The sequence below is a fragment of the Drosophila guanche genome, unplaced genomic scaffold (genome assembly GCF_900245975.1).
Source record: "Drosophila guanche unplaced genomic scaffold, DGUA_6, whole genome shotgun sequence".
Lineage (NCBI taxonomy): Eukaryota > Metazoa > Arthropoda > Insecta > Diptera > Drosophilidae > Drosophila > Drosophila guanche.
Window position 1 is genome coordinate 8,158,523 of NW_022995746.1, and position 16,450 is coordinate 8,174,972.

The 16,450-nt window shown below is 43.3% G+C and overlaps 4 protein-coding genes across 4 annotated transcripts; 1 reads left to right on the forward strand and 3 right to left on the reverse strand.

Moving 5' to 3' along the window:
* The first annotated feature begins 679 nt into the window (after positions 1 to 679).
* Positions 680 to 2,152, forward strand: LOC117581902. Its single transcript, XM_034269370.1, has 2 exons — positions 680 to 1,486; positions 1,548 to 2,152. Exons 1-2 carry the CDS (start codon positions 714 to 716, stop codon positions 1,885 to 1,887), a joined length of 1,113 nt encoding a protein of 370 aa, XP_034125261.1. The 5' UTR covers positions 680 to 713; the 3' UTR covers positions 1,888 to 2,152.
* A 5,055-nt stretch (positions 2,153 to 7,207) lies between these two features.
* Positions 7,208 to 9,687, reverse strand: LOC117582005 (protein croquemort). The gene is made up of 4 exons (XM_034269500.1): positions 9,254 to 9,687; positions 8,370 to 9,166; positions 8,217 to 8,310; positions 7,208 to 8,158 (listed from the first exon to the last, which is right to left on the reverse strand). Exons 1-4 carry the CDS (start codon positions 9,680 to 9,682, stop codon positions 7,982 to 7,984), a joined length of 1,497 nt encoding a protein of 498 aa, XP_034125391.1. The 5' UTR covers positions 9,683 to 9,687; the 3' UTR covers positions 7,208 to 7,981.
* A 709-nt stretch (positions 9,688 to 10,396) lies between these two features.
* Positions 10,397 to 12,281, reverse strand: LOC117582004 (protein croquemort). The gene is made up of 5 exons (XM_034269499.1): positions 12,109 to 12,281; positions 11,749 to 12,051; positions 10,877 to 11,688; positions 10,723 to 10,813; positions 10,397 to 10,663 (listed from the first exon to the last, which is right to left on the reverse strand). Exons 1-5 carry the CDS (start codon positions 12,235 to 12,237, stop codon positions 10,496 to 10,498), a joined length of 1,503 nt encoding a protein of 500 aa, XP_034125390.1. The 5' UTR covers positions 12,238 to 12,281; the 3' UTR covers positions 10,397 to 10,495.
* Positions 12,282 to 13,513: 1,232 nt separating this feature from the next.
* Positions 13,514 to 15,853, reverse strand: LOC117582006 (phosrestin-2). The gene is made up of 4 exons (XM_034269502.1): positions 15,637 to 15,853; positions 14,016 to 14,823; positions 13,817 to 13,946; positions 13,514 to 13,759 (listed from the first exon to the last, which is right to left on the reverse strand). Exons 1-4 carry the CDS (start codon positions 15,743 to 15,745, stop codon positions 13,715 to 13,717), a joined length of 1,092 nt encoding a protein of 363 aa, XP_034125393.1. The 5' UTR covers positions 15,746 to 15,853; the 3' UTR covers positions 13,514 to 13,714.
* Between the last annotated feature and the right edge of the window lie 597 nt (positions 15,854 to 16,450).

The following is a 16,450-nucleotide window of genomic DNA, read 5'->3' on the forward strand; positions in this document are numbered from 1 at the left end:
TGATAAAACGTTTGGGCAATGAATTTCCATTTAAGAGAAAAGGCTTAAACCAAAAGAGAATAAATGGAAGATGGCATTGCGTATTTGGAATATTTCGACAACGCATAATTCATTCGACAACAAATAGAGAAGAAAAGGAATTTCCTCTTGAACTAAAACAAACATCCTTAGGGTGAAATACAATAGACCCGAAGATCATTTTTTAAGATGATTTAGAACAACATGAATACAAAAAAATAAACTATAAATGAAAATATCTGCTGATTAAACATAAAGAATTAAAGATCATTAGATTACAACTAAGTACACTTCCAATTGTAACAATTTATGAAATATTTCTGTGTGAATAAATGTCAGGAATTTCGGAAATTATCTTGATTTTCGTGCACTCTAGTTGACACAGCAAGTACATGTGTTACACATCTATAAACACCAACTGAAAAGTGACTCACCTCCGCACACACACACGTCGTCTCTTCTTATAGTATTTCACAATCACTTGAGCTATTTCCAGGGACGCAACACCCATACATAACACACAAGTTCCACTGGTCCAGATACATTATCATTATCTAAGAACTTCCATGTTCTATCGGCAAGTGTCAATGCCAGTTATCAACCAGCCGAAATTGATATAAAAGCAATGCTCAGCGAAAAATGTCCCAATCGAATCGCGACGCTTCGCATTACACTCGCAGTCTCAATTTTACAGAATGGAGCTGCTCCATTGGTTGTGTGGCACCTTGACGGTGATACTTTGGGTCTCAGCTGTCCGCTGTCAGGTGCAGTGCAATGCGGGGACAGCAGCCCGGCAGAAACGCATTGTCATACGCAGTCCGGGAGCGGGGCAGATGGGCGACTTGGACAGGTGCCAGTACAGGGTGGCGCCGTGGAGTGGCCAGGTGTGTCAAGTGCGCATTGATTTCGAGCGGCTGGAGCTGCCGCAGCCGCAGCTCAACGCCAGCACAGGGACAGTGGAGTGCGGCGACTTTTTGCAGGTTCAGCGCTTCCGCCTTTGCGGCCGCAGCAGCGGGCAACATCTATACGTGCCCCTGCGCTCGGGTCAAGTGCTGCAGCTAGTTTTCCGGCTGGCCACGCCGCTATCCCGCCAGCAGTCCACGTGGCAGATGACCCTTACTCAGCTGGAGTGTCCCCGCGATTCTTTGGCGGTGGCCAGCGCCCAGAAGTCGGAGGTGCAGCAGCCCAGAGTTCGCCCTTTTCTGCCCTATTTGAGTAATCTCCTGCCAAGGACCATATTCGGTGGACAGACGGGCATAGGTTCTGGCCAGGGTCCAGCTGCACAGCTTATCCAGAGCTTGACCTCACCTTCGCAGGCGGACTTGGAGCTGCTGGCCCCGATGGGCTGTGATCAGTATTGGCGGAGCCAGACGGGCGGAATTGTTAGCTTCAATTTCGCTGGTGGCATCTATATGCCCAGCATGAGATACTCCATCTGCGTGAAGGGAGCACTAGACAGTGAGATAAGGTATGGAATTTGTAGCAAGATATGAGCATGAGTCTCATGTCGAAAACATTTGTAACCACAGGTACAAGATCGAACATTTCGAGCTCTCAAAAACAGATTCGGAGAGGGCTGGGCCCGGCTATGATGCCGAATGCCGCAGCACTGTGAGAACGCCGGGACGCGTATCGGACTATCTGCTTATACCCAACTCGTACGTGATCAGCCAGCCAGAACTGCAGCCCACATATTACTGCGGCAACGGGCTGGCGGGACGGGAGCTCGTTGCACGTCCTCCATTTGTCATTCACTTCTCCAGCGATGCGCAGACAAGTGCATCCGAGACGGGATTCCAGCTGACCTACGCAGTCCGGCAGTCGCCGGAGCAGATGCAGTTCCAGCAGCAGCAGCAAGTGGAATTGTAAATACAGCAACCAAATTGGCATAAATAAAGCCGTAGTACTAACTAAATCAACGCACACAAGTCATCCCGAATTGACATTATTAAATGCCACACTGCAGTGATACGAATACTCGCATAATGTCGGATGTCGGGGCCGAAAACAAAGCATTCCATGGTCACGGATTTGCCTTAATTAAATGGCCAGCTTCGACATTAAGTCCCATGCATCTATACACATAAATACTATATTGAATGCACAAATAAATTATGGAAAACCCAGTGGCAGAAATGGCATGTGGTTGACAATTGTAGCCATGTGCGTTTAGGGGGGGCTCGGCAGCCACAGTAACATTGACATTTGAATAGAAGCATATTTCATAGTTGATTATATCTATCGATATTTAAACAATGTACGCTGCAGGAAATACTTGAAATTAATTTCTCTTTTTATCTTCTTGGGCGTTTGATAAATGTCTTGCATTGGTCGAACACTTCCAAAGTGAGTCAACTGATTTTGAGCCAAAATGGTGTTCAGCATAATAAGAATTATTTACGACAAGGCAACAATTTTGCTGCTGAAATGGTATTTGTTTTATAATTGTAGAAGTAGTAGTAGAAGAGTAGTATTTAAAAAGAAAAGAGAGCAAGCGTTTTATTTTACTTGTATGCCACGCGCACAAGATAGATACAAATGTGGTTTAATTAAGTTTAATAAGCGATTAAATACAAAGTAAATGGTACGAGAAATTGATTTTTCAACGTCGCTACGTTTGTCGTCTGGTCTCTCTCGGAGCACTAAGCACTGTTTGGTGGTGGGAGGCTGGACTTAAACTCTAACGGCGTCTCTCTCGCGCGATCTGCTCTTCGCTCTCGTCTGATTTCGTTCTCCGTCGTTCTTGCTTTGCGCTCTGCTTTCGTTTTTGGAATTTACTCTTCTCCGTTTTTGCTTTACGCTCTGCTGTTTGTGTTTGCTCGTTTTTGCTTTGTGTTGGAATCGCAGCCCACATTTTTGATCCCTATTCCCATACATCATGCATCTCTGTCATCATATAAACAGTAGGATTTAAGGTTTTGGAACGCTTTTTGGCACCACCCTAAGCTCATTCCCGTCTACACATTCAAGCGACTGCCATGCACACGTGGGATATTTACATATATAATTGCAGATTGGTGTAACGTGTTTGGATATTCCGGCGGACTATCATGCTGGGGGAATGGGAATGCCATACCCCATACCATTAGCATTCCCCTGGCCATTGCCAGCTTCATCCTTACATCCCTTTTCACACATGACTACCGAAGCGGATGCAGGAGCATTGCATGAGGGGGACTCGAAGTGACATTTTGATGCCAGAACAGCTGCCACACTTGCCAGGCCATGTATTTTTAATGAAAATTTAACAAAATTTCTGCGGTTTAAGTGCGAAAATTGTTAAATGCCCACCCAAACTCTGAGTGTTGATCGATACATTTTTGCGGAAACGCATCCGGATGTGAAAAATTTGCGACTGAATTGATTGAAAACATTTGCAATGTTGGACGGGACGGGACGGGACGGGACAGGACTGCAACAGCTGTGCATTAACACGAGGCTGGTACAAATGTTTCGGGTCGGGCAGAGGAGATCCTTAGGCTGCAGGTGCCCCGCAAAACGGATATAAAAAGGAAAGATGTGCATGCAAAATTGTTCCATCATTAAAGCCATCTGCGTCCACAGGGACAGGACAGTGTAAAGTGTCTGGTAAACAGAATGAAATTGCATTTGCATCGATGACCCGAACACTAGGGAAAATTGCCTTTCAAATATGCATAGTCATATGCTACAGCACGATGCCAAACACAATGTAATGCATACTTGCAGGCTGCTCCCAACGATGCTCCCAACTCTCCTTCTCTCTCCATACAAAGTTATGTAGTCGTCGTCCGCTATGGACACTCACTCCTCTGGCAAACGATGCTCTGCGTTCTCCCTTCTAATGTTTCTATTCTCGGGCAGATTGTTTTTTTGCCACAACAGCAAAATATGCTTCAGCATCTTGGACTTACGGTCTGCCCCTGGCTTCTCGCCAGAACCCACAACTTAAAGGCTGACTTAAAGCTCAACACCATAACTTGTGCAGCGCTCCAATCGAAACTTGAAAGCACTTTATGATATCTTAGCTATGCCAGTGGCTTTCCACTCACTGCAAACGCCAATTCGGGGCACTCAATGCAGACTTCATTGAGGCACGAAGCGGCAATTAAAACGCACGACATGCACACAAATTGGGATTCGCATTGTGTGGCACTCCGGCGTATGCATATTATGATGCTCTCGGAGCTGCAGCTGAATCTTCTCCGCAAAAACAACGACTGTTGTCTTGGTGCAATTTTAATTGCAGCATACTCAAAGCTGCCGTAATATAGCTTCCCAAAAAACCGTTATAAATTAATTTAACGTTGCACAATAATTAGTTTTTAAAATTTAAATTAATACTATTTAATTACCATTTACACATTTTCCTAAAAAGCAACCATAATATTATTATTAAATTAGTTTATGTTGTGAAATGTTTCACAATTTCAATTAGCCAGAAGATTGAGCTCACTAAATGTATGGTTTCTGTATCAGTTTCTGTGATTATTTTCTTGTTTGGAAACTGCCAAAGCTGCGGGAATGGAGAGAGAATACTGAAAATAACAATCATAAATATTGTTTGGCTGCCCCACGCACCACCATTCCGTGGCATAACCTGTTTTTATGAACACTCTACACGGACAATAAAAACGGGACTCACTAACAGTTCGAGGATTTTTTAAATTGAATTTTTAAACATTTTTGCAGCAACATATTTCGGGGCTGTTGTTTTGGAGTTAGCGCGCAGTGCTGTGTGTTTATTTAAGCATTTTTTTGTGCAGATTTCCCTTCTGATGCTGTCAACTTTGTAACGTCCGAGCCAACGCCAAAGGCCCAATGCAATTTTCGCTGCCAACAAAATGGCAAAAAAAAAAAGATCCATTACACATGGCATAGAAAATTGCAGCATAAATTCTCACAGAGCGAAAAAATGGCGGGGTGGCAAAAAAAATGCAGGCGAATTGTTGAGGCGAAACTGCGGTTTCAACATTGTAGTTAAAATGTCACAAATTATTAATTGCATTCGGATTTATTTAGCGGCCAGTACTTGGACATATTCCGATTAAGTTTAACATAAATGGCTTACAGCAAAAATTAGGTAGAAAATATTTCGAATTTTTTTGAATATTTTTACACTCAATGAACATTGACAGCACAATTAAAAGCGAAATTTAGAAAATAGAAAATATTATGTTTTCATGTATTTGTTTCTATTTTACTTACTTTTGCTTTACTTTTCCGTTTCACTTCTTTAAGCGCAATATTCCAAGTTCAAGGACTGCCCCACACAGACGATAAAGATAAAAGCTGACCTTCGCCATCAATATCACGAACGCCTTATCTGTAGCTGAAACACAAACATTCTCACTAACTTAAATGCCAATTAAATAACATTAAATTGTGCGAAAAATGAACCTTAACAAGCGGATCTTTGTCCCATGCTCCACTAAACAAGTCCTTGAGCCGAACGACTGTCAACATGACAAAGGAAAAAATTAAGCAGCTAAACAGGGTTTTATGGACGGGCAACAGAAATAAACAAACAAGGCCAATGGAGTTGGGATCCAAAAGCAGTACCAGAACCTCAACATGACCAGGACTCAGAGCCAGCGCCAGAGACCAGATCCGAGGCAACGTGAGACTGGGACACACTCACAGTCATGCCCCGAAACCTACTCAGACTTGGACAACACACAAAAGCCAAAGCCAACAACATAATCTACGGGTTGTCAGCATCCCAAAAATACCATAAAGGCCGGGGCCAACATTGCCTGGCCCAGTGTGTCCGGAGAGGTGTACGAGGACTAGAGGGTGGGCGCCACAGAGCAAACAAATTAGTATGCAAGTCAGGCAGCAGATTAGGACACCGAAGTTTTTCGCGACACAAACGGGCAGCAGTCGAAGGAACCGGACAGCAGGCAACAATGGCACTAAGCAACCAAATACACAAGGACCCACTCTACCTATTTGTGCTTTCAAACACTTTTTTTCTGTTGGCTTTGGGGATTTTGTCGAAATAATGAAGTCGGTCACTGACGCGATCTGTTGCTTGTTAATGGTTAGAGAGAAAAAACCGCACCAGACAAAGTCATATAGAAAAATGTCAAGAGAGCGTTTATGATGGATATTCGATTTGCTTTTTACCTTAGCTTTATCCTAAGGCAGACTAGAACATAATAAATATTATAAAATATACTCCCAACCAATGAATAATTGAGGTTAATCGCCATATTTACTGTACCTAAAAAATATATGTAAATCTATCGGTCAATAAATGTTTAGCAACGACCAAAAGAATGTATTTTAGTGTGTCACAAATGAACACAAAAAGTTAAAACTTTCAGCCCTTGTAAAAGCCTAGGTATAGGCATTAAAAAAGTATAAAAATGTCAGTCAGTCTGCGTACCTTGACAACCTATTCTGTAAAATGAAATGCGGTTGTTGTTGGCATGGCATAAAGGCCAATGTGGCTCCTATCCAAACGGTAAGTTTTTTTCCTCCATTTCTCGGTGCTTTATTCGGGGGCGTTTGTTAAATATTTCATTAAAAATTCCTCTCACAATTCCACATTGCTGTGGTTCCTTGACGGGAAAAAGGAAAATGCCAAAATAGAATAAATGTTGAGCCCTGGCCAGAACGGACTCCATTCAGCCAGAAATATTAGCTCTTTCTTCAAGTTTGTGTAACAAGAATTATTATTCAAAGGGAATTACTATTATCACACATTGGATGTCAACATTCAAATAAATACAATTTCATCAGGAACTATTATTTAGTGTGTAAATAAATAATTTAATAAATAAAGCATGCGCTAGACCATAAATCAATTGTTGTCTCAAAATGTTGTGCAGAAACTTAATAATAATTTAACAAACAAAAAAGAGAAATGATAAACGAAGCTGGCAGTGAAATAAATTTAAGTCAATACTAGTGTGTTGACATCCGTTTCATTTCGTCCTGCCTTTGGCAATTTGTCAAGGTTGTGTGTTGGCATTTTATTTACTCAATTTTGATATTAAAATATGCATGTTTCTGTATACATAAAGTAAATTTTTTTATGCATTTTTTTTCAATGGCAAATACTTCTTGGCTGTTGACTTTCTGAGGCAATATTATTTCTTTCGATGTTTCAATCATGATTTAATGACATTTTTAATTAAAATTTAATACAAATCATATTTTATTATGCTTTATTTAATGGATAACAATTATTTTGTGTGCATTTATAGCATTTTCACATATTTTAGAAAATTATACTCTTTGCTTACATTTTTCTGGGAATTTCTTTAACAATATTGTGTGTTTTATTGCTTCGTGGCTTCGCCCCCTGCCGCTAAAAGAGATTATACTAAAGTTATGGCCGACACATACTGGGAGTCATATAATTTTCATATTTTCATACATTGTTTAACCTGAGCTCTCCGCTCCGATCCGCTCCGCTCCACCTTTCCTTTAGTTCCCACCGTCCGAGCCAAACAATGTGTGTGCAAAACGTAAGTTTGCGTGCTTGGTGCATATAAATTAGTCGCTCATAATATTCTTTTGGCATTTTTCAAATTTCCAGTCCGGTATTTGTTGCCCTTGCCTCTGCCTGTGCCTCTGCCTCTGCCTTTGGTTTTGCCTTTCGACTGGTGAAAGAGTTCGTACGCCGTAAAGTATGCAGCTTACGTGCTCAAGGCCCTCACTGGCTCCTCCTCCCTCACCGTCACAATTTGGACGGACATCACGAACGAAACAACAAAAAACAATTATTAACATATTAATAAATTTTAGCATATTTGAAAGGCCATAATTTTGTGTAATTCTAGATGCTTGCAGCTGGGCAACACCTGAACGAAATTGGATAATCCAGACCCCCCCCCTCACGGGAAATTAATTTGAATTTTTTATGGCTCTTCACTGCCTTTAAATAATTTCGAGTGGGTGATAGCTTTAAATACTTTCTATGATTAGCGAGATTAACGCCGAATAAACGGCATAAACAGTCTTATCGGTGCTCTCAAGTGGTGTTGACATTTTTGTCCTCTACTTTTACTTTATCAATGGGTGCTGGCTTTTGTTCGTTGTGCCATTTGTGAGTCCTAGTTAGGTACACGCCCACCGCTACCATGATGAGTCCTATGAGGAGTAAAGCTATTCCCGTGTATTGTCCAATTCGTGGAACATTCAAAGCAAGCTAAAAATCAAGAGGGTAAAATATTTACAGCTTAAGTTTCTATGTAAGGTTTTCTTACCCTAACTAAACCTTTCAAATTATCATCCATCTCGCCATGCAATACCAGTGTAAACAGCGGTGCATAATGATCATATGCCACCTCTTTGAAGAAACTATGAAAGGCAAACAATAATTTACAACCAGCAAACAATGAGGACAATTTTTCACTTACTCTATGGCCTCATCCCGCACCACTCGCACACTAATCATCAGCTGTCCCCTTAGCTTTACGGGTGCTCCCAGTGTGGGCTCCATTATCACATACATGGAATGCTCCAGAGCATTTGGCTGCAGTCCAGTGGTGTTCTCCCTGTAAATGCCATCCGTCATGTGGAAATGGGGATGTGACATATAGAATGGACCATTATAGGTGGCTGGTGAAAAGTCCAGCACTCCGTTGAGCGGACACTCCCGCTTGCCCACGCAAAAACATTTTGTGTCCGCGGACAGCTGTCCGTTGTCGAGGGTTAGTTCTGTGGCGACATAGCGCCAGGCATCGATGCCATCAATGGTCATGTTCTCCGTGGGATACAGATTTAGAAAGCGTCCTGCATCGGGCATAAAAATAGAAGTTGGCCTATCCCACTGTCGGTCCGGAGACCATAGTTCCCCGGTGCTGCCATTGACCTTTCCGCACTCGCCCGAATAGTAGCCGGTGTGGTTTTGGCCCTTCCACAGCAGTAGGTCTCCCATTCGGCTAAGATCTCCACGACCCGTGTGTATGGTAAAATTTCCTTCGGCTGTCTTGGATTGGTTCCGCTCATAGAACCAGCCGAAATTGCCGCTGGGAACGGGCAGAAGCGGGGAATGCAGCTGCTCCACAAAGTCCAGGAGCTCGTTGTAGTATCCTTCGAAGAGCCATTCTCTGGCTGTTTGCCTTATGAAGGTGGAGCCACCCTCTCGATTGAGGGCAAAGTTCATTACCTTTCGCAATACGCGTCGGTACTTGCGCGAAAAAAAAGATGCTGTCTAAAGCGGAAAACGGGATTAGTGCTTTGACAGATGGCGGCATTGAGCCATTACTTTTCCTCTCAATGTTATTCGCACTGCACTCACCACAGCGGGAAAATCCGGGGTGACAACCACATCCTCGAGAGACCCATTCGATTTATCGGCCACAAAATGCCAAGTGCGTCGTCCGTAGTAGGTCACCTTGGGTTGCTCCCACTCCAGGTCCTCCTTCACTTTGTAGTCACTGAACGTATACGGCCCCAATTGCTCAAAGTTTGGCTTAACTCCCTCCGTGTTCAGATCCTCTGGATTTGTCCAGTTGAACAAATAGTACGAACTATACAACTGCATAGGTGTGGCGACCCAGCGCTTGTACATGAAGGAATCTGGAGCCAGCGGCAACATTTCGAGTATCCATCGACGGGATAAACTTGGCCACCCGGCGACTAAGAATATTCCCAGCACAAGTGTCAGGCTTCCCAGGGTAAAAACCCAAATCTTCTGAGCGCGGACACTGCAACAATTACAGCACATCGCGACTGTTTGAATGCAACTGAACAAAGACCTACCATTTTTGGCAATATTTATATATTTTGGCTCAAAAATACACGAGATTAAGATGATCGGCATGTTGATTATGTAGAGAATAAGATTAGATTCCGAAACGACCACCACTAGACTCTCTCTGAGTAAAAAAAATGGCTAATTTATAATTAAGTGGTTATGATTTCGATTTACGGTTTACTGGCAGTGTTATGGTTTTGATTAATCAGCGTAACAATTCTAACAATACCCACATATCTAAGCAAACATTATCAGAAAAGTATTTTGAGAATGGTTTGAGTGAAATTAGTCACTCAGCGATAGAAACCCCCATTCCAAAGTGAGTTTACTGTAAAGGTGGTGTCTTCGTCGCATTTTTCTCTTTCGGGGAACATCCGTTGTTCAGTCGATATCTGCTCTCCTGTCAGCAGAAACAAAAACAATCAAAGAGTGCAGAACATGGAAAGTTTTGCTTTCTCTTTCTTTCGCTAGTTTCGATGAAAGCCGAGAGAGAGAGAGTGGTGAACAAGTGGTGAACAGCAAACGCAGTCTGGAGAGTTCTTGAATTCTAGAATAGAATATTTCCTTTACCAGAGGCTCTCTTAATTAATAAAATTGAGCAGAAATACTTTATATTTAATTGTATTTTAGAAAATGTCTTATACACACTTTTTTGTGTGTTTACTTTTTAGAAAAAAAATCAGATTTATATAAATAGAATTGCTTTAATATCTAAAGATCACAAAGTTGTGTTTACTTTACAAGATTGTACTTGATTTCTACTGGTCCAGGTACCACTGCTGTTCAGGTATCAATCACCTCATTATCTCTGAGTGCCAGTCTGTCAGCCTCGGCTTGTCCACGCCACTTCCGCATGCAAGTCAAAACAGTTCCAATAACAAGGAGGATGCAGCCGACACAGAGCAAACCCACTCCTGTGTAGCGCGCTATAGCGGGGAGACTAAGCACCAACTGGAAATATATGGTGGGTAATATAAGAAGTGTTTTGCAGTAGAGAAATGATCACCTACCTTTACTTCGGCGGCAAGTTCAGCGTTTATTTGCGCCTGACTGGATGTGGTGAAGAGTGGGGCATAGAAGCTGGGTACGCCCTTTAGAATGCTGTTAAATGAGGGAAGTAATTAGCAAAAGAAGATCCACAAAAAAATGTATTTCAATACTTACTCGATGCTTGTATCTTCCTCAATTAACAAAGTGATCATCACATTGGCAACGACCTTCAGGGGAACGCCCATTTTACGCTCCATTATGATATAGAAATTGTTCTTCTCGTAGTCCGGATCGAAGCCGGTGATTGTATTTGCATAGCTCTCGTCGGCGTACATAAAGTGATCAGCCGAGAGATACATGGGAGCTCCATCAGCGCAGGGTCCCAGAGAGGTGGCTCCGCTGGCGGGACAATCATCTGGAAACCTGTCAGCCGGACAGTAGCACTTCATGTTTCCATTCAGCTGTCCATTGTCGAAGGTGTTTGGGGTTACTTCATATTTCCAGCCCTGAATGCCCTCGATTTCGTAGCTCACGCCAGAATACTCCAGATTGATGATTCTACAGGTGTCCGGAATGAATATGGTGAGAGCCTTCTCCTTCGGCTCATCGGGCACGAAGAGATCAGAGGTGCTGCCATTCAGTCTTCCGCATTCACCGTCATACCAGCCCGTGTGGTTCTGGCCCTTCCAGTACTTGATTTCACCCATCTCCTTGATGTCACCGACTCCAGTGTGCACAGTGAAGGGTCCCTCGAAGTCCTTCGATTCGTTGCGATTCAGGAACCAAGCAAAGTGATCGTCCAATATTTCAGGAGCCAGAGGATTGTTCAGATTCATGGCATAGTGCAGGAACTCATCATAGAAGCCCTCAAAGAGCCACTCCGAGGCGGTGTGGGTGGTGTACAGAGCTCCGCCATTCGCATTGAGTGCTTGATTGAACGCAAATTTGAGAATCGCGTTACTGTCCTTCATGGAAGTGGCAGCAGCCTGGAAAACACTTTCATTTTAGCAACGATATTTGGTGGAGATATCTCAAGCTCGACTCACGATAGATGGCAGATGTGGCCCAGTGATAATATCTGTTTGCTTTCCTCCCGACATCTCCTCCTCCCAGTACCAAATACGTCTGGGGTTAAAGGTAACTGTGCCATTAGCGTGCCACTCCAAGTCCATTTTCTTGCGCTCCTCCCGGTAGACATACGGACCCAATTGCTCGAAAATGGGCTTCACAGCATTGGCCTTGACATCGGCAGCGTTAGTCCAGTTCCAAAGATACATATGAAGGTATACGGGAATGGGCAGCTCCTCCCACTTTTCGAAGGTCTTTGAGTTGGGCGTTAGTGGCAATGCCTGTAAGATATTTGACGTAAAGCGCTGTCCAAACTGTTCTTTAAGTTTCCAGGTTACCTTCATTATCTGCGAGTCCATAAAGCTAGGTCCCCATATTACGGACAAGAGTCCTGATATGGCCAACAGTGTCCCTGTGCCGAAAACCCATACCTTCTGTTGGGTCACACCACAGCAACGACAGCACATATCGATGGAGGCGAAACAAAGACTGCCAGCTGAATGCCAGACGATCGATACGAACCACCGTCTTTATTCATCGTTCGTCAGCTAGATTATCCCCTTCTCAACAAACTAGTTCCCTAATCAGCCTGTCTGCCATATTGATATTCGTTTTGTTTGGTTTGCACCCAATTGAAGTGGCTGTTAACCGCACTGCAAGACCTTCATAAGTGCAGACTATAGCGTTATTGGAGCACCTGGTGAAATATGGTAAATAATGTATGGAAATATTTCTATTTCAGTGCAGTCTATAAATGGTCAAGGAATTCCCCGATATTCGTTTTCTGAACATTTTTCCCTTGTATTCTATTAGGGTACTACCAATTACTAACCCATTTGTAAACAAATCAAAACTAGTTGGTTACGGTCAACTATTTCCACATTGAGTTCGCGCCATCTTATCGCTTGTGACACTTAACGTTTGAATGCCCTTTTCCTATCACACTTGTAAAGTGCCATAAAGTTCAATCCGATTAACGAGAATAATCTAATCTACTTATCAAAGTACTGGTCGATTAAGGCAGTGCGAAATCCATTTGCAAAATTTGTTTGAATCCAGTGTGAGTTGTACCAACTCATTGACTCGTCAAAGTGCTCGACGACACAGACACAGACACAGACACACATATTTTGGCCACAATTTGCACACGATGTGCGAGCAAAAATACACGTGATACTTGCAACTACCGTAAATCGCTGCAGCTAATTAAAATCGCCAAAAGCCAAAAGCATTTAGCAACTGGAAAATGTTTGATGCGCAGGCAATGAGAGCTGTTGAAGCTGTGTCTCCGTATGAAAGTGCCTCAAAGGATGCTGCAGGGAAGTACGGAATTAAGTTGATGCAAGAAAAGCCGTCAGTTATTATAACATTAACTGAGTTCAAGAGATCCAGAATATAAACTAAAACACTAATGAGTTCCGCATTCTGCAGGGAAATACACACACAAATACCGCACATTTGCTATCTTCTAGACTGCTTGCTCAGCATTCATTTCTGTATTAATTTTCTCTGAGTTTGGAAATAATTGAAATTACTTACTTGCCACAAAACTAAGCCCCACTGTAAGCTTCTTGTATCAAGTATAATACTTGATTTCCCCATTGCACTTCAATAAATACATAATCTGGAGAGACTTAGCATTGGGAACTGCATTAATGAATGCATTTTGCTCTCAGGGAGTGTGTGGGATTTTGGCTTGGGAATTTAATAAGCTCATAAGACCAATGATCTGCTCGGTTCAGGTATCTTTTGTCCATATTTAATGGTTTGTTGAGAGTTATATTTATAGTACACATACACACATATTTAAATATTGATTTTGCTATATAGGAAGAGTACGACGACTGCAGTTCAGAACATTATCAGCAACATCAGCTTTTACAAAGGCCTACAAACATCGGTTAAACATATAGAAATACGCATTTTGAGGTAATCATTTTCCGTTTAGGCATCAACAGAGCCCTCAGCTTCCAGCGCCTTTCGGTTGGGCTGTAAGGAACACAATTTAAAATATATTTTAAATAATTTATTGTGAGTCTCACTCACCTTTGGGTGCATCAGAATGAAAGGTAGCTCGGCGCACAGCTCGCCGCCCAGGGCGCCCAAGAAGAGTTTGACTTTCACAGCGTACGAGACGATTATGCCAAAGGCATCCCTAGCATCCTGACTGGCAATGCTGCAGGGAGAAAGATAATCCTTTAATATATACAAATATTCATTCAGGCTATCCCATCTCTGTACTCACAGTGTGGTCGATGCCAAGGCTGTGTCCTTGCGCTTGATATCACCCTCCACGGCAATGCCTGCCCGATCACAGTTGGCCACCAGAGTGGGCACCAGGTACATGACTTTCTGGAGACTGGAGCCCGGATTCAGGGGGCAGCCCTCGCTCGTCTCCATGAAGGCAATCGTATTGCGGAACTGTCCATTCTGGAAGAGCACCACATCCACGCCCTGCTGCACCATGGCCTTGACCTTTTTCACAACCTTATTGGAGTTGTTGCGCACACAAATGTTGACCGAAATCTTCTCCCCGTGATGGTACAGCTGCTTGTCCAGAGTCACCTCCAGCTCCAGTTCTCCGGGCGACAGGAGGAAGTCCTTTCGGACCACAGTGCAGGGCTGGATGCCCTGCTTGGTGGGGGCATACTGCACCTTGCGGATGCCCAGATTGATGGTGCTGCGGCGATGCGACCTGTCGCAGTCGCTGTCACCGGTGAAGATCTTCACAAAGTACTGGACGCCACAGGGCTGGCTCTCGTCGCTGGCCTTCTGCTGCAGCACCACCGAGGCCGGGGAACTGGGCGGCATCTGCATCACGAAGGGATAGGCATTCGAGCCGAGCTTCTTCAGCAGACGCTCCTGCATCTTTGTCAGCTGGATGTCCTGCTTCTGCGGCGGGCAAACCTGCTGCGAGACCAGAGTCAGCTCCTTCTGGAAGCGAAGTCCAATCATCTCATCGTCCTCGCGTCCATACCGAAAATTGCACACCAACTGCACAAAGATCTTGCGGTTTTGGCGCACGTATTCATCGTCCAGCACCACGATGCCATCTGCAAATGGAAGCCTAATTAATTGGGCATTACAAACAGCCACAAAAGCAGCAGCACGGAGCAGGTCCTGTACCCAGTCACGTATCCGTGTTGGATTCTGTTTGGGTTCTGTATGGATTATATGGTCACGTAACTAATAAGCTGCTTTTGTTGGTAATGCAACTATCTGGGGTTGCATAAATGAGCGCTTAATCTAATTAGGCTTTAGTCAGAGTTAGAATGTTTGTATGAAGTTCGACTATAGCCATTTTGTAACAAAAGAAAATGCTAGCTTCCCGTAACTGAAAAATAACATTTTACACATTTTATCTTTAATAAAAATGCATTAAAAACTGCAACAGCAACATTAGCTAAACAACGACAGTACCGAGAGCATCGTGAACCCTCCCTTTCAGACTCTCCATGTATGCAGCTTTGTAACTCTCTCTCGATTCATCTCTTACTCCTCTCTCACTCTCTCCCTCTCTACCTAAGCAGAGCTGCTCTTGTTTTTATCTCCCTTTTGATCTGTCCCTGTCCCATCGCTCACCCTACGCACGCTCGCTCTAACACTAACAACAACGCAGCTGTGAGACAGAAAGTGGACAAGACGGTGCGTGCATAGCGATCGTACAAGCAGTGACCAAAAACAAACGGTAAAGTGCAAGGAAGACAACGAAAGGGAACACTGAAAGAAATTTCGTAGTGAATAACCAAGAATACACTGCAAACAAGATCCGACATATATTTCACTGATGTCTTCACTGTTTTTGCATTAACTACCGATTAATGTGTTTATCCTCTCAGAGCATACTCTCAGAATTTTGTACCTACCAATTGGCTCCACTTGCGTCACTGAATCCACAAACTCACGCCTATTCATATAGAGCGTGATCATGTTGTTCGGGGAACATTTCTTAAACACCTTGAAGTTGACCACCATATTGAAGCAGTTATTCCGGAATCTGTTTGGGGAAATGTACTGAAAAAACTATTCGCGCTCGTCGATTGTGATACGCCGCGTTGCGTCGTTCGCGTCGTTATTAATTAGCGGCCGTTTGCAATCCGGCATTTATACCACGGGGCCTTGCCAATGCACCTGTAAATTCAATTAGCCGTCGCTGGTTTCGCACACTACAAAACCACACAAGAAAACCAACCAAATTGCTGACACTCTGCTCTGCTAAGGCTTCCCTTTCCTCGTCTTTGATATTGACATTGCAACTTGTACGGGAAAATCGATAGCGCGGGGCGCCAATAAGTAATAAACGTACCACATGACGGTGTTGGCACTGCTAGAAATACTCAGAATATATCCAGTCGAATCGATAGCTCATGCGTATTTTGGTTTGTTGTTTTCCCCATTTGTTTTTGCCGAGTCCAAGCGAATGACGCAGTTGCACACAAATATTACATGACATTTCCCTTTTCCCTGTTTGCTTAATTTTCCTTTTTCTTAATTTAATTGTGGCTTTTATGGCAGTCTGCTAAGCACTGATAGCACAGGCGGTCTGCTTTAATGACAGCAGTTAATGCTGAGAGTTTGTTCCGATTTGTGGTCCCTGAATTGAAATTGCAAACAGAGCAGACGACAACAGAGAGGAACACTAACCAGGAATTTGAACAACAATTACTAAAAACTTCGCTT

Excerpts from the sequence above, each read along its gene's own strand:
- LOC117581902 (XM_034269370.1), top strand. The coding sequence starts at position 714 with ATGGAGCTGCTCCATTGGTTGTGTGGCACCTTGACGGTGATACTTTGG. Across the intron at positions 1,487-1,547 it reads GCACTAGACAGTGAGATAAG|GTACAAGATCGAACATTTCG; the intron begins GTATGGAATTTG and ends TTGTAACCACAG.
- LOC117582005 (XM_034269500.1), bottom strand. The coding sequence starts at position 9,682 with ATGTGCTGTAATTGTTGCAGTGTCCGCGCTCAGAAGATTTGGGTTTTT. Across the intron at positions 9,167-9,253 it reads CCCCGGATTTTCCCGCTGTG|ACAGCATCTTTTTTTTCGCG; the intron begins GTGAGTGCAGTG and ends TTTCCGCTTTAG. Across the intron at positions 8,311-8,369 it reads GTGCGGGATGAGGCCATAGA|TTTCTTCAAAGAGGTGGCAT; the intron begins GTAAGTGAAAAA and ends TGCCTTTCATAG.
- LOC117582004 (XM_034269499.1), bottom strand. The coding sequence starts at position 12,237 with ATGTGCTGTCGTTGCTGTGGTGTGACCCAACAGAAGGTATGGGTTTTC. Across the intron at positions 12,052-12,108 it reads TGGACTCGCAGATAATGAAG|GCATTGCCACTAACGCCCAA; the intron begins GTAACCTGGAAA and ends AATATCTTACAG. Across the intron at positions 10,664-10,722 it reads AACTTGCCGCCGAAGTAAAG|TTGGTGCTTAGTCTCCCCGC; the intron begins GTAGGTGATCAT and ends ATATATTTCCAG.
- LOC117582006 (XM_034269502.1), bottom strand. The coding sequence starts at position 15,745 with ATGGTGGTCAACTTCAAGGTGTTTAAGAAATGTTCCCCGAACAACATG. Across the intron at positions 14,824-15,636 it reads GACGCAAGTGGAGCCAATTG|ATGGCATCGTGGTGCTGGAC; the intron begins GTAGGTACAAAA and ends TTCCATTTGCAG. Across the intron at positions 13,760-13,816 it reads TCATTCTGATGCACCCAAAG|CCCAACCGAAAGGCGCTGGA; the intron begins GTGAGTGAGACT and ends TGTTCCTTACAG.